General features: G+C 33.5%; 1 protein-coding gene across 50 annotated transcripts in view; it reads right to left on the bottom strand.

Annotated features, from left to right (window-relative positions):
• Positions 1-15,835, bottom strand: part of NEK1 (NIMA related kinase 1) — a 222,362-nt gene that overhangs the window by 82,422 nt on the left and 124,105 nt on the right. For 47 of the 50 annotated variants that reach the window (XM_072719696.1, XM_072719687.1, XM_026017537.2 and 44 more), the window contains 3 exons: positions 5,304-5,435; positions 2,915-2,980; positions 2,599-2,827 (listed from right to left, as the gene is read on the bottom strand). In XM_072719696.1, coding sequence (XP_072575797.1) covers positions 2,599-2,827; positions 2,915-2,980; positions 5,304-5,435 — 427 coding nt within the window. Of the gene's footprint in view, positions 1-2,598; positions 2,828-2,914; positions 2,981-3,970; positions 4,112-5,303; positions 5,436-15,835 lie in introns of those variants that run through there. The other 3 variants (XM_072719728.1, XM_072719727.1, XM_072719726.1) reach the window with 2 other exon arrangements.

Raw genomic sequence — 15,835 nt, 5'->3', positions numbered from 1 at the left:
AAAAACTTATCACATAAATATATTGCCTGCTATGTTAAACATGACTTTTGAACTTATGAGACAAAGTGTTATTCATAACATTATTCTCAGTCTCATCCTAGCTTTTCATATAAAAGTGCTTTTAATAAGGTATCTCATATGTCCTGATATATTTGTCTTTGAAAGGTCTATATAAATCATTCAAAATTAGCCTATTTTTTAATTTTTTTATTTTTTAAGATTTTATTTATTTATTCATGAGAGAGAGAGAGAGAGTGAAAGAGAAAGGGGGGGGGGGCAGAGACACAGGCAGAGGGAGAAGCAGGCTCCATGCAGGGAGCCCGATGTGGGACTTGATCCCTCGACTCCGGAATCACGCCCTGAGCGAAAGGCAGCCGCTCAACCACTGAGCCACCTAGGAGTTCCAAAATTACCCAATTCTTCTGTTTTTATTCTGCATATATTCTTTCTTCCTACTTTTAAAGAAAATGTGGCAGGATTTTTTCATCTTATATAAAACTTACTTGAACCTCTCTACTTTTGCTTTCATTTCACCATAAGACTGGTGATAATTTTTTTTGCCTCAGAGGTGTTCTAAATCATTACAGCTCCATCACTCGAGAGATCTCACAACATAAGTTGTGTTCATCATATTTATGTAATTAATGACCAATTTTCATGTATAAGATCTATGCTACATGATAGGGAACACAAAACATACAGTACAACTCTCATGAGAGAAGATAGATGATTATCTTATGGGAGATGTCTATTGACTAATAACCAACACAAATATCACACAGATACTTGAATTATCTAACAAGGGTTTTAAAAGTTATTATAAAGTATTTCTAGGAAACAATCATGAACACTCTTTACAACAACGAAAAACAGAAGGTCTGAGAAAAGAAACTGATGATGTTAAAGAAAATGTTAAGAAATTTAAATTTCAATACCCGTAAATAAAATTTTACTGGAAACACAGCCATGTTAAAACATTTGCATATTGTCTATTGCTGCTTTTACACTCTAGTGACAGAGTACAGAAGCTGCAACAGAGTCCTTACGGCCTGCAAAGCCTAAAATAATTACTATCTGGCCATTCACAGAAAACATTTACTAACCCTTGTTTCAAAGACTGCTCTCTGCACTCAGAGCAAGTTTATACTGTTTGAAAGAGCCAATGTACAGTACCCTTCATGATCATCCCTCCTTACCTCTTCTAGGGCTTCTTACTTGCCATTCTTTGACTTGACTTCTGAACTTTGCCATCCATGCTGATTTATACCAAGTTCCCTGAATTTTACATGCTCTTTCATCTGGGTTCTAGTTCATCTATGCCTAAAACACTTGGCTTAGCTTTTGGTTAACTACTTATCCCTCGACTCATTCTTTTTTCCAGAAATCATTTCCTTGGGTTCCTCAACTCCAATTTATGTCTTGATACATATTCTTACAGTAGCCTAAAATTATTTCTAGTATATTCCTTATCAATTATAATTGCCTTGTCTCCCTCTCCCCCGGGCCCTAAGCTCATTAAGGAGGACTATGTCTTAACCATTATTGTATCTTCATTGCTGAGGAATATGTGGCATTTAATGAGATTCAATAAAGAACTGCTGAGTAACCAAAATAAAAGACACCATAGTTTGGAGTCTTTGAGCTTTTCTCCAATGCAAGAAAGAATTCTAAGAAAATAGTCCATTAAAAAAATTACTTAAAACTAAATTTAGTTGGTTGACAATCAGACCTGCCCTTTCAGAATGTAAGCACCACAAGAGCACATGTTTTCATTTATTGTTGTATCTTCCTCAGTAACTTGGACAATGCAAGAAAATAGTTGCTCAGGGACACCTGGGTGGCTTAGTTGTTGAGTGTCTGCCTTTGGCTCAGGGCATGATCCTAGGTTGGGGGATCAAGTCCTACATCGGGCTCCCTGAGCAGAGCCTGCTTCTGTCTGTGTCTCTGTGCCTCTCATGAATAAATAAATAAAATCTTAAAAAAATAAAAGAAAAGAAAATAGTTGCTCAATAATTATTGCTGAATAAAGGAATCTTTAAGTGAGATCTTTTTGATACCTCTGACTACATACCTAAGGGATCTTTCTGAGATACTGTCAAAGTTTGCTACTTTGGTTCTCATCAAGAATTGTTCCTAGTAACAGATTAAAGTAATACAACTGGTAGAAAGAGTTAATGTAATACAATCTAAATATGTATCATTAGTCCTCTCTCTCATACCACATAATTTTGTAATAAAAAATCCTTGTGGTTTTTTTTTTAAGGTTTAATTTATTTTTTCATGAGAGACATATAAGGAGAGGTAGAGACATAGGCAGAGGAAGAAGGAGGCTCCCTGTGGGGAGCCCGATGCAGGACTCAATCCCTGGACCCCGGGATCATGACCTGAGCCAAAGGCAGACGCTCAACCACTGAGCCACCCATGTTCCTCGAAATCCTTGTGTTTCTTAAGGATGAATAGTTTTCTCTATTTTTCACATACAAATAAATCTTTGCAGCCTCTCCTCAATCCCTCTACCTGTTCTTTCTTTCCAAGTATCCAGTCTACAAGTTTACAAGTGTGCTAGGCCAACACAGAATATTAACATTTTATACATACTTTCAGTTGCAGAAAAGGATGTGTCCAATGTCAACTCATCCAGAGGAATCACAAGTTGACCTCCTGCCTCCCATTTCTTGCGATCAGATGAAACTGATTTTTCTTTTTCATGCTCTTTGGCATCTTCATTAACAACTATCTCACATGTATCAGAGTGACACTGCTTTTCTTCCTCATCTTCTTGAGCTTTAAGATTTTGATTTAACCTACGTAGTATTTCCCGCTTACTCTGAAACAGTTAAAATGTTAAATAAACTTTAATAAGTATACAATTAAGTAAAATGATTGACAGAAAGAGTTTGAAAATTGTACTTACTGAAATAGCACTGTTAGTCTTCTGCATGTCTTCTGAGGTTTCCTGGGCATCACTTAAACTTCTATCCTATAAATACAGATAGTCACAGAGTAAGAAAAATGCTATTTTAAATGTCTACCTTAAAAATTTTGGTTTTGTTACTTTTTGTTTTCCATTAAATTGCTCCTTGTGAATATTTTTATCCCTGTAAAATGTTAATATAACTTCCTTCATTATCAGAAATGAGAAATAGTTAAAAATAATCAAGTAATAGACTTAAAAACAGAACGGCCAATTCTCAATTATTTGTCTTATTTTTAGATTACTGATCACATATTTATACTCTTCCTTTTTGGCATCTGATTTTTGGTAATTTTAGGTCAGTGGTAAAAATAAAAAGAAAATTAACTCATATACTCCTCCTGCCCTTTTTTAAGAGAGAGAGAGAGTGTACACTCATGCAAGGAAAGGAGAGAGGGAGAGAGAAAATCCACACCCAGCACAGAGCCCAAACATAGGGCTGAATCTCATCACCCTGGATCATGACCTCAGTCAAAATCAAAAGTCAGATGCTTAACCAACTGAGCTATCCAGGTGCCTCAACTTATATACACTCTTAATTAAACCTAGGGAGTTTTGGTGGATAAAATAATTCTAGCTAGGCTGTGTTATTTTGATGCTGTCTTTATGTTTCAATGTATATATGTTCCTATTAAGCCATACTACTAAACATAATTGAGAATTGGTTTCTCTCCATAAGCAAAGAAATAATAAGTTCTGAGCCCTTTAGACCAACAATAATAAAAATTCTGTCTTTTGATTAGTACAATCATAGTGATGTAGACCAACAAGAATTTTTAAACACACAAAAAGAAGAAATTAGTAGTTATGAAAGCTATGAAAGCAAAAAAAAAAAAAAAAAAGTACCTGAAAGATGCAGAGTAAGAAAGAGTAATTTTCAAGGTTTTAAGTAAACAATATTTACCAAGACAATACATAAAGAAAAGCACTTCATGACACAGATTACCTCAAATTTTGTAATATTTGATTAAAATACAAAAAAGTATACTGGTCAGTTTTAAAGTAAATACATGTAAATGAGACAAAGAGGATTTTACCCAATAAAGTAGTCAGGAATTAGCAGTCGCTACAACCAGAGAGATGAACAGCTAGTTGAGATGTGAGACTGGGTACAGGAAGGAAACCACACAGTGGTATCTAAAGTTGAAGTGAACAACGCAGCACACACAAAATCATTATCAGAAAGAAAAAGAGACTAAACCTTCTTGAAAAAAAAAATAGCTTCTTACATGAAATTCTTGAGAGTGACCAAGAAACTTGTATTTTCCTACTCAGTCTTATTTTCAAAATAAACACAAAGGCTATAAAAAAATGGTGTACTAATATCAGTCTTGACTGTAAAAACTTAATGAAACTCAGCAATTAAAAGGCAGAGACATTAATTAAAAAGACAAGAGAAAATCAGATTAATATGTTAAATGATTCAATAGACTTTTTCCCTCCTGTGTGTTGAATTCTAGGCTGAAATTCCACATCATGAGCCCATTTCCTTTAATCCTAGAACAGTGTTTTCATGTCTTAGAGGAACACCTGACATATACTTCTAAGTTTAAACTTTTTACTTGCCCACAGTTCTTTGTTTCATTATCCATATAGCATGACAGAGATTCATAAGCAGGAGATAAAAGAAGTAATTGGCGGGTTAAGTATAATTATATTAAATCCTCTAACATTTGTTACATCAAAGATTTATTTATTTATTTTATGTTTTCTTTGAGTAACTTTTTTAATAATAAATTTATTTTTTATTGGTGTTCAATTTACATCAAAGATTTAAAAATAAATGTAAACATATCTTGGACTTTATTCCTAGAGTTAATTAATTAAAGTACCAAAGAGACATTATTTTAGAGAAAAATGAATGTTTTTTTTTTAAAAAAAAATATCTGTTAATTGTAAGAGCTGGGGTACAAAAATGTTGCATTATTTTCTGTACATTTCTGTATATATTTTATTCAATATTTTTTTATTTTTATTTTTTGTGTTCACATTTTTGAAATTTTTTAAATTATTTTTTTATTGGAGTTTAATTTGCCAATATCATCCACTGCTCATCCTGTCAAGTGTTCAATATTCTTTTAGAGTAAAAATGAGAGACAGTTAAATCTATTTTTATGTATTTTATGTATAAACCTCTGTATTGATGTATAAACCCATGAGTAATGAGGCTCCAATACTCACAGTAAACCATACACAAAAATCTTAAGAAGTTTTTTTTTCACTAGAAAAACTTAATGAAACATTAGGAATTAATGTAATCTCATTAAATTTAAATCCTTCTGATAATCTTTAGCTTTGAGGAGTTCTAAATTTTAGAAAACTTACTTACCATACCCACTTCTTTCAAAGCTGAAGTCACAGAAATAACAGATCTCATCTGTTGCTTTGATGGAGAGCCACCTGCTTCATGTTGTCCCAAAGGTGGAGACATATCAGAATTCTTTACTCCTTTAGCCACCAACTATAATGAAGAATTTAAATACATTTGCAAATTGATATTTGTATGAAGAGATAAAACGGTATATATAGGATCACTATTTATCGACTCTATCTAAAGGTACAGTGTTTTCATTTCTCAATTTTTATTGTGCAAGACAATGTGCTAGGTCTGAGGAAAGATCAGAAAAGAGAGAAACATCTCTGGCCTCAGATGTAAACATAATTATGTCTCCTGTAGTACTAACTCCTTTCCATTTCATTAACAATGTTTCATTAAGTAATCTTTTAAAAAAATCCTGACTTGTAAAAAATTAAGACATCAGTCCCTTCACTTTAATTTTAATTACAACATTTGATGGGAAGAAAAAAATATTTTACTTCTTAATCTTACAATTCAAAAAGAAATGCTTGTGCAAATTCTGAAAGTTTGGCACAATCTTCTTAAAGTTTGAACATCAATCACCTACCATGAACCCTCATTACAAAAATGTCAACATAATGGAAGAATGGAAGAAATGGAAGCATGGAAGAAATGATAAGTGCAGGTAACAAGAATTTAACTTCACTAAAAAATATCATGTTATATTCATATATGTGTTCATCTTTATCTTATCATTTATACTCTGTGAAATAAGATATGGAATCATTACTAAATATAAGGAAATGGCATTTACAGGTATACTCATAGCAAGTCTGCTCCCTACTTATTTCTCTCCTTCAAACAATTAAACAAAAATTTCTGGGGGGTATACATTTCGACTGCAACATTTATTGAGGTAGCAATACAATTATAATATCTTGTCTGGACTCTCATTTTATACTAATATCTATGTTGTTCAAAAGAAGGTGGCAATAATGAACACAGTATTGAAGAACAAAAGTTCAAGGAATGATTCTACCCAGCTTCTTCAAGTCTTACTACAAAGACAGTGTGGCACTGGTAAAAGAATAGACAAACAGAACAATGGAACAGAATATAGCTCAGTAATGGACTCCCATAAACACAGTCAAATGATCTTTAACAAAGGAGCAAAGACAAGTTAATGGAAAAAGGAGTCTTTACAACAAATAGTGCTGCGATATCTAGACATTGTGGGCCAAAATAAAAGGGATCTAAACAAAGACTTTAAACCAAAAATTAACTCAAAATTCATTATAGATTTAAATGCAAAATGCAAAACTATAAAACTCCCCAGAAGGTAACATAGGAGAAAACCCAGATGATTTTGGGGTTGGCAATACTTTTTAGATATAACACTAGAAGTACAATCATGAACGATGAATAAATAAGCTGGACTTCACTAAAATTCAAAACTTTTGCTTTTTGAAAGATAACTGTCAAGAGAAGACAAGCCACAGACTTGGAGAAAATATTTGCAAAAGACAGAAAGACTTAAAGTGCAGTTAACCAAAATATAAAAAGAGCTCTTAAAACTCAATAAAAAAGCAAACCACCTAATTAAAAAAATGAACTAAAAATCTGAATAGATACCTCACCAAAGACAAATACAAACAGCAAGTAGGCATGTGAAAAGTTGCTACACATATGTCATGTGGGAACTGCAAATTAAAACAATAATGTGATACTACAACTTATCTACTACAATGACTAAAATTCAAACCACTGAAGCACCAGCTGAGGATGTGGAGCAACCAGAACTCTTATTTATTTCTGATGGTAATTCAAATGGTTTGGAAGACAATTTGGCAGTTTCTTACAAAACTAAACAGACTTTCACCATGTGACCCAACAATCACACTCCTTGGTATTTACCCAAAGGATTTAAGAACTTATATTCACACGAAAATCTGTACATAGATGTTTATGGCAGTTTTATTCATAATTGCCAAAACTTGGAAGTAACCAAGATGTCCTTCAGTAACTAGATTAACAAAAACAACAACAACAACAAAAAACTGGTACAAACAGGAATATTATTCAGTGCTAAAAAGAAATGAATTATCAAGCCATGCAAAGTTAGAAGAACTTTAAATGCGTATTACTAAACAAAACAAGTCAATCTGAAAAGGCTACTGGTATGATTCCAATCATATGACATCCTGGAATAGGTAAAACTATAGAAACAATAAAAAAGATCAGTGGTTGCCAGAGGTTGGGAGAGGAGTGGTAGGAGGAATGAATAAACAGAACACAGAATTTTTAGTTCAGTGAAAATACTCTGTATGATATTATAATGCTGAATACCTGTCATTATACATTTGTCCAAACCTACAAAATGGACAGTACCAAGAGTGAACTATAAAATAAACTATAGGGATCCCTGGGTGGCGCAGCGGTTTGGCGCCTGCCCTTGGCCCAGGGCACGATCCTGGAGACCCGGGATCGAATCCCACGTCGGGCTCCCGGTGCATGGAGCCTGCTTCTCCTTCTGCCTGTGTCTCTGCCTCTCTCTCTCTCTCTCTCTGTGTGACTATCATAAAAAAAAAAAATAAATAAATAAAAAATAAACTATAGACTTTGAGTCATGATATATAAATATAGGTTCATCAATTGCAACAATGTACAATTCTGGTGGAAGATGCTGATTAATGGGAGAGGCTATGGGGCAAGGGATATATGGGAAATCTCTGTATCTTCCTTTCAGTTTTGCTGTGAACCTAAAACTACTCTAAAAAATTAAATCTTTATATAAAAAAAGACAGAAACACTGTTCTAATCCAGAGTTGAGCACCACTGAAAAAGTATACTGATATTTGAGAATATTGTTATAAACAACTCAAAAAATCTAAAGCTAACACAACTGAGTATTATCTCCTTGAAAGACTACATAGAGATATTTTGAAGCTTTATGATGGTCTTATTTCATACAGGATATTCAAAAAAGGTACCATAAATTCTGAGAAAATAAAAACAAGTTCCAATTGGTTCTGAAAAAATAGCAGCATTTTTAGAAAAGTATGGTATTTCTTTAGATAATTATTTTGAAGGAAACAATTTGGATGTACAAATTCTATCATTTTATTTAAATCAGTAAATATTTGTCTAACCATGTATTATTTTTATCCACTGTATAATCAAATGAATGTTTAAATTCACTTAAATGATTTCTGCTTTTTTTTCTTTTAAAGAGAGAGACAGCTTGCATGTGCACGAGTGGGAAGGGAGGAGGAGAAAGAGAAAGGATCTCAAGCAGGCTCCTTGTCTAGCACAGAGCCTGACACAGGGCTCCATCTCACAACCCTGAGATCGTGACCTGACCTGAAAATAAGAGTCAGACGCTTAACTGACTGAGCCACCCAGGTGCCCTGTTTTCTTTTTTCTTTTCTTTTCTTTCTTTTTTTTTTTTTTTAAGATTTTATTTATTTATTCATGAGAGACACACAGAGAGAGGCAGAGACATTGTCAGAGGGAGAAGCAGGCTCCCTGCAAGGAGCCTGATGTGGGACTCGATCACCAATCCTGAGATCACGCGAAGAGCCAAAGGCAGATGCTCAACCGCTGAGCCACCCAGGCATACCAGGTGCCCTGTTTTCTATTTTAATTAAGTAAATCTGATGTGATTTTTGTGAGAAAACAAATATGCAATATTTGATACAAATTAATCAATACAAAGATGTATTAAGTGCCAAGCACAGTGCTAAATAACGGATATTCAAATTGAATGATACACGTTAACTATGTGAAGTGATAGATGTATTAACTAGACTTAATGTGGTAATCATTTCACAATATATACATATATCAAACTATCATGTTGTACATCTTATACCTACACAATGTTATTTGCAAATATATCTCAGTAAAGTTGCAAAAAAACCCTAATATATTGTAGACCAGAACTAATTGCAATAATTTTCAAACAAACACAAGACAAAAACAAAACAAAATGGCTCATACAATGCTTTCTCTCACAGGATTATAAACCATATGAGAAAGGGAAACATAAATCAATCAGTATGTTACAGAGAACTAAAAGTAGATAGATGTGTGCTAAATGGTCTGGGGAAAAACAAACAAAATAAAACCAGAGAAAGCACTAACTGTGTAAAGCCAGGAGGGAAGATGGTGAGAGTGGCCTTTGTAGGGTAGCCAGTTTGAACAGTCATTCATTGTTTAAGGAGGTCATAAAATATAGTTCAAACAGGACAGTTCTACACTTAAATCCCCAAACTCTCACTTACTAGTCCTGTGATTTTTCATTGCTTCTTTTTTTTTTTTTAATTTATTTATGATAGTCACAGAGAGAGAGAGAGAGAGAGAGAGGCAGAGAGAGAAGCAGGCTCCATGCACTGGGAGCCTGACATGGGATTCGATCCCGGGTCTCCAGGATCGTGCCCTGGGCCAAAGGCGGGCGCTAAACCGCTGCGCCACCCAGGGTTTCATTGGTTCTTATCCTATCTGAACTTCAAACTTTTTCTTTCTAAAATAGGAATGCGGTACTCATTGTCCCTGTACTGTAGGGATTAAATGTGATAATTTATGTAAAGTGCACAGTTGTGTTCCTAATAAATGGTAGTAATTTCAGTTCAGAAAACATTTATTTAGTTTCTATTAAATAAGGTTATTTGGCTTAAACACTAAAAGTATGATTTTAGACCCTGACAAAATGAAGAAATTGGCTTTGCCCCAAAACAAGTTTCTAATCTCTTGAATGCCAAATAAAAACAAAAACCTCCCATCTGTGCATAATCAGAACAAAGTTTTTGCATTGCATAAGGTTTTATAATACAAAAGTTGAGAAGAAGCAGAAACCTGAAAGACAAATACTTGGCATTATAAATTCAAAAAAATGTAAGATTTTAAAAGAATGATCAGAAGAGTGATTTAATTGTATAAACAAGAGAGATAACATGAATTTAACCAATTTTGCCAAAGAATAACACCAACTGCCTTTCTCAGACTAGGATGTAATTTTCATTTATGCTTATGAAGATGATCTTAAACTCATTTCCGAAATTACTGCGCAGATGCTTATAATAGGAATCTTAAGCAAACTCTTAACAAAAGAAAAAAGTCACCTATATCCTAATATGCCAACTTATTATATCTCATTTTCTATATTTCTTTTTAATGCTTATACACATGCACACATAATTCATACACAATTTAAACAAACACTGGCATTAACACTCTGAAACTGCAGACGTATTGGCCTAAGAAAAACTTAAAAACTTCTAGGGAATATTTAACCAATTTATCTTTAGTTAAAGAATAGCAAAAGTCACATAAAGGAATTGAAAATCCTTTATCTTGACCTTATGTTATTAAATTGTTAAGTATATGAAAGAAATATTTCTGTATTAATTTCAACCTTAAGATAAACCTAAAGTAACAGAGACAAAAATCTGTTTACTGATAAAGTGCCATGAGTCAAACTGGGTATGAGACCAAAGATAATCAAATTCAGTACAGTAGGGATTATGCTAAAACATAGAAAATCTCTACTAAATTCTCTTCATACTATTCATCTTTGAATCTACAGAAACATTTCTTTAAATCAAGAGAAGTTTTTAATGTAGAAAATATCACTTATTACTATTAAAAATTTGCTTTGTATTGTTTCAAAATCTATCTGGCTGCCATGTATATAGCTAATGACTGGCACACACAGTCTAAGATAATCTGATTCAATGTGTAAGACAAAGTTATTGGCACCTTCATAGTAATAATCTTCAGCAGCCTTCTTTAAATGCTCATATTCCATAATCAAACATATACTAGTCTCTCCCCTGGGTCAACTAAACTAAACAGATCATCATCATAATAAAATATAATAATAATAAAACATACAGAGAAAGACATAACAAAATCTAAACCAAAGAACAAAGACAAGGAGACTGCCCTATTAAGTCTTCCAATTACTTAATAACAAAAATGTAAAGGTAATTCAGAGTAACTACTGAGATGTTGGAACATCATTATAAATTCAGGTAACACACACAACTAACTGATTACTCAATAGGAGCTGGATCTTCTACATAAACATCATGGATATACTATTCATAACCTGAATGTTAAGGCTAGTCAATGTTAACTAGATCTTGAGATAGAAAATAACAACTTAGAGAAAACACTAGACTAAGTTCTTAATTCAGAAAGTTCATCCAATATGACAAAAAACACAGAAATGAAAAAAACACCGTTTCACAGAAGATAAAAACATTAAAGCCTCAAAAAAAGGATACATAAAAAATTTTGTTAAAATTGACCACCTAATTACATCATTTTGAGCACTTCTTTTAAAATACAAAGTTTAAAAAAAATTGCAGCAGAAATAAAGCACTGACCTAAGTTTCAATAGTTAAGTTTAAAAAATAAACTGCTTCAGGAGTTCTTCTAAGTTCATAAATCCAAGCCTTTCCTATATTGCTTATATCACCATAAAAGGTTTTTTTTTTTTTTTTTAATTTTATTTATTTATGATAGGCACACAGTGAGAGAGAGAGAAGCAGAGACATAGGCAGAGGGAGAAGCAGGCTCCATGCACCGGGAGCCCGACGTGGGATTCGATCCCGGGTCTCCAGGATCGCGCCCCGGGCCAAAGGCAGGCGCCAAACCGCTGCGCCACCCAGGGATCCCCCATAAAAGGTTTTTAATTATCACTGTAAAATTGCTATTTTATCTGTCAAATGTATGTTTAATTTTTCTGAAAAATTAAACAGCAGTGCCACCAAATGACAAATGACAAAATTTCACAAAATAGTGAGGCCAGGTTTATAAACACATGAAACTGTTTACCTATTCTTGAGGCACAGATAAACAGTATTTCATTTCTATATCCTGAATGATTTAAAGATTTTATGTATGTCAGGAAAATATTAAATGGCCTGATTTCATATTTTGAATATAGAGCAATTTCACACATGATTTTATATAGCTTAAAGATACAACATGGTTAAATTTTATCAAATTCACATCTCACCTTTCAAAACCTTGTCTTTGAAGAACCAAAAATATAAAAGTATTTTTTCTGAATCATTTTTATGAACTAGTATTGCTAGTTCATAATATATTTATAAGGATGTCTAACATTAAGAACACTGCAAGGTGGCCAGAAGGGGGAAGTATTTCTCCACTCTGAAGGAAGATTTCTAGAACTTTATGGCAGATCCAAAATATAAGACAAAGATAGAAACAAAAATGAAATAGACATTAAAGAGATAAACACAATGAAAAAGGAAGACCTCATACTCAAAAATAGTTTCTCAGCAAATCAAGACATAATTTCCCTGTTTTTTATTTTTTAATTGTTAAATACATTGCTACTCCTAAAAAACTCAATCTATCTTCCTTATGTTTCACTACAATATGAGTATATATGCCAACCAATCAAGAAAGGCAATACTGTATTAATTGGAGTAAACTCTATCACCACACATGAAAATTATTCTTCATATTAAAGTTCTATGTTGTATTATAATTTTTACACTGAAATATGTCAAAGAGAAAATTTTATAAAATGGGTCTTACATGCCAAAGAATCAGAATAATTAAGGCAGTGATTTTTACCATTTGTTAGATCAAAGATACATTTGACAATCCAATGAAAGATGTGTGGTCTTACTGAATGAAAATGAATCAATATACATAACAACCAAACTAAATTAACATTTCAGGAAGTTCATAATGCTAACCTCTAACTCTGAATAATATGTTAACCACTCTTGAGTTATGGTAATGGTCAGTAAGTAAATATAGACATATGAAGTCCCCATACTACTATACCTATATCATGTTAAATTAGACCTTCTTTTGAAAAAATTACTTGATAAAATAACTTTAAACCATTCTCTATAGATTAAACTAGATTTAAGTACTTAAATCATGTAGACTATTTTTCTTTTTTTTTCCCTGCCCCCCCCAAAGACTATTTTTCTAAGCAACTTATACAGAACAGTATTGGAGACCAAGCCTTCCATTTAGGAGATGAGCAAATGTAGGACGACAGACATTCAGTCAGTTTTCCAAACAAGCAAATTAACTGGCAGAGCTGAGACTAAAAGTCAAGTATTCTGATTCTTAGACTCATTTTTTTTTTCTCACTACATAAGAATGCATTTGGTAAACCAAACCATTTCTTAACTTTGAAATGCCATGAGCCACAGAATTCCCAATGACTGTATTTGTATTACTATTAACCAGATACCATGCTAAGCATTTTACAAGGTAAATCAGGGTTCTTCAGTTGAAAGTAATACAAACCAATTCTGGAGGAATAGAGGAGGGAAGGAAGGGAAAAGAAGAGAGAAAAGAACTGTAAGGAAAGGGAAGCCCTCCAAAAAGGACAGGAACTAGAGTAGCTGCATGGACGAATCTAGGTAACATAAATTAATTCACTGTTTGATCATGTTCTCTTACTGGATTAAATAAACTTCAAATCCTATGGTAGTCTTGTTATTTTTGAAGCTCAAGCTTCAAGCCCTGGGAGACAATTCAACTGATCTACTTTAGAGGACCTGCCTATTCTTCAGCTAGAAGGATAGGCAGGTTCTTATTTCACAGTCTTACCAAAAGAACACAATTAATTCCCCCAAATGAAACTGGGTTACTTGCCTGTTGTGCCTGAAAAGTCAGGCCCACTATCACAGTTTGATGCTGTCACCACAAAAATATTTCTGAAACGGGGGGGAAGTGGGTGGTGAGGATGGGGTAACTGGGTGATAGACATTAAGGAGGGCTCATGAGATGAGCACTGAGTGTTATTCTATATGTTGGCAAGTTGAATTTAAATATTTGAGAAATAATTAAATATAAAGTTTTTAAGTGTAAAAAAAATTTCTGAAAGAACTTGATGAAATACAAAGTTGTACTATACTAGAAATGAGTATTCTCTATAATACAGTCATAAAAGCTATCCTTTGTGCACTTTAGAACTATATAAAACAGATCCACCATTAACAGAGAAAATACATATAGAGGAAAAAAAGCCTTTGTACTGGTTTAAATGGCTTAGAAAGCAAAGACTTTTAAGGAGGGGCGGAGGTTCTTGGACTGCATTTTAATAATATGGATGTTCCTGAAAGGGTACTGGATGGGTGTACAAGCTTCCAGAGGTGATCCCTGCTCCTCTACCATTACCACCACCACCACCTGTGAAACTTTTGCTTCTATTGCTTAGGGGAAGTTAGCTTAACTCTAGGAAGATCTCAGAATAGTAGCCTTGAAATTAGGGTCCCTCAGCATAAGTGGAATCCTGATTCTCCTTGATATTCTTAAAATTTTCATGTTAAATAAACATATCTTACAGACCCCTCTGAAACACTGTTTATGTCTAGTGTCACTTGGAATGGGGAGCATGACTCCAAATTGATCTCATGCTATGTCTATTTAAATGGATGAGATTATATGGCAAGACTAAGGATAGGAACATTCTGAGGTAGTCAGAGATGGGGAGTGTGTCCACCAGAAGCCTTACAGGCCCCTATGACAGGCCCAAAGAATGACACAATGATAGAAATGAAATACACAGGATGGGTAACTGGGTGATGGACATTAAGGAGAGCATGTGATATAATGAGCACTGGGTATTATATAAGACCAATGAATCACTGAACTCTACCTCTGAAATCAGTAATATATTTATACATCAAATAACTGAATTTAAATAAAACGAAACAAAACAAAAAACCAAAACCAACCAGGAACAAAATACTATCCCAATTATTTTTAAATGTTGTTCTAGAAGTTCTGGCCAGTGTAAAAAAAATTAAAATAACAATAAAAGGTATAGCTTAAAGAAAGCTTAAAGAAATTAAGGTAAGTGCATAAAAATAAAGACACAAAGCAGCCCCAGGTTCAAATCCCTGTTTGACACTTACCAGAATTGTAACTTCATCTAATTGTTTTACCCTTTCTATCTGCTTTGTAAAGTTATAAAGATGAAACAAAGCAAAATATGTGCAGTAGTTATAATGTGTGTAGCATACAATAAACTACAGGAATTACTGTTATGATATACATCTTGATTATAAGCAAAAATCAATGATTTCCTGAAATATCAGCAATATTCATTTTAAAAAAAAAACCTTTTAAAACAGAAATAGAGATAGGAGGCAAGATGGCAGAAGTGTAGAGGTCCTTGTTTCATCTGGTCCCCCAAATTTAGCTAGATAACTTTCAAACTATCCTGAACACCTATGAATTTGACCTAAGATGAGAAAGAGACCAGAAAGTAAGTTTGAACAAATCATAGTGGAGAACTTCCCTAATCTGGGGAAGGAAACAGGCATTCATATCCAAGAGATAGAGAAGACCCTCCCAAAATAAAAAAAGACCAATCAACACCCCAACATATAACAGTGAAGCTTGCAAATTTCAGAGATAAAGAGAAAATCATAAAAGCAACTCAAGACAAGAGATTCTAACTTATATGGGGAGAAATATCAGATCAACAGCATACCTATCCACAGAGACCCGGCAGGCCAGAAAGGGCTGGCATGTTATATTCAGGATAGTAATCA

The sequence above is a fragment of the Vulpes vulpes genome, chromosome 9 (genome assembly GCF_048418805.1).
Source record: "Vulpes vulpes isolate BD-2025 chromosome 9, VulVul3, whole genome shotgun sequence".
Classification (NCBI taxonomy): Eukaryota; Metazoa; Chordata; class Mammalia; order Carnivora; family Canidae; genus Vulpes; species Vulpes vulpes.
This window is presented reverse-complemented; position numbering and strand designations above follow the sequence as displayed.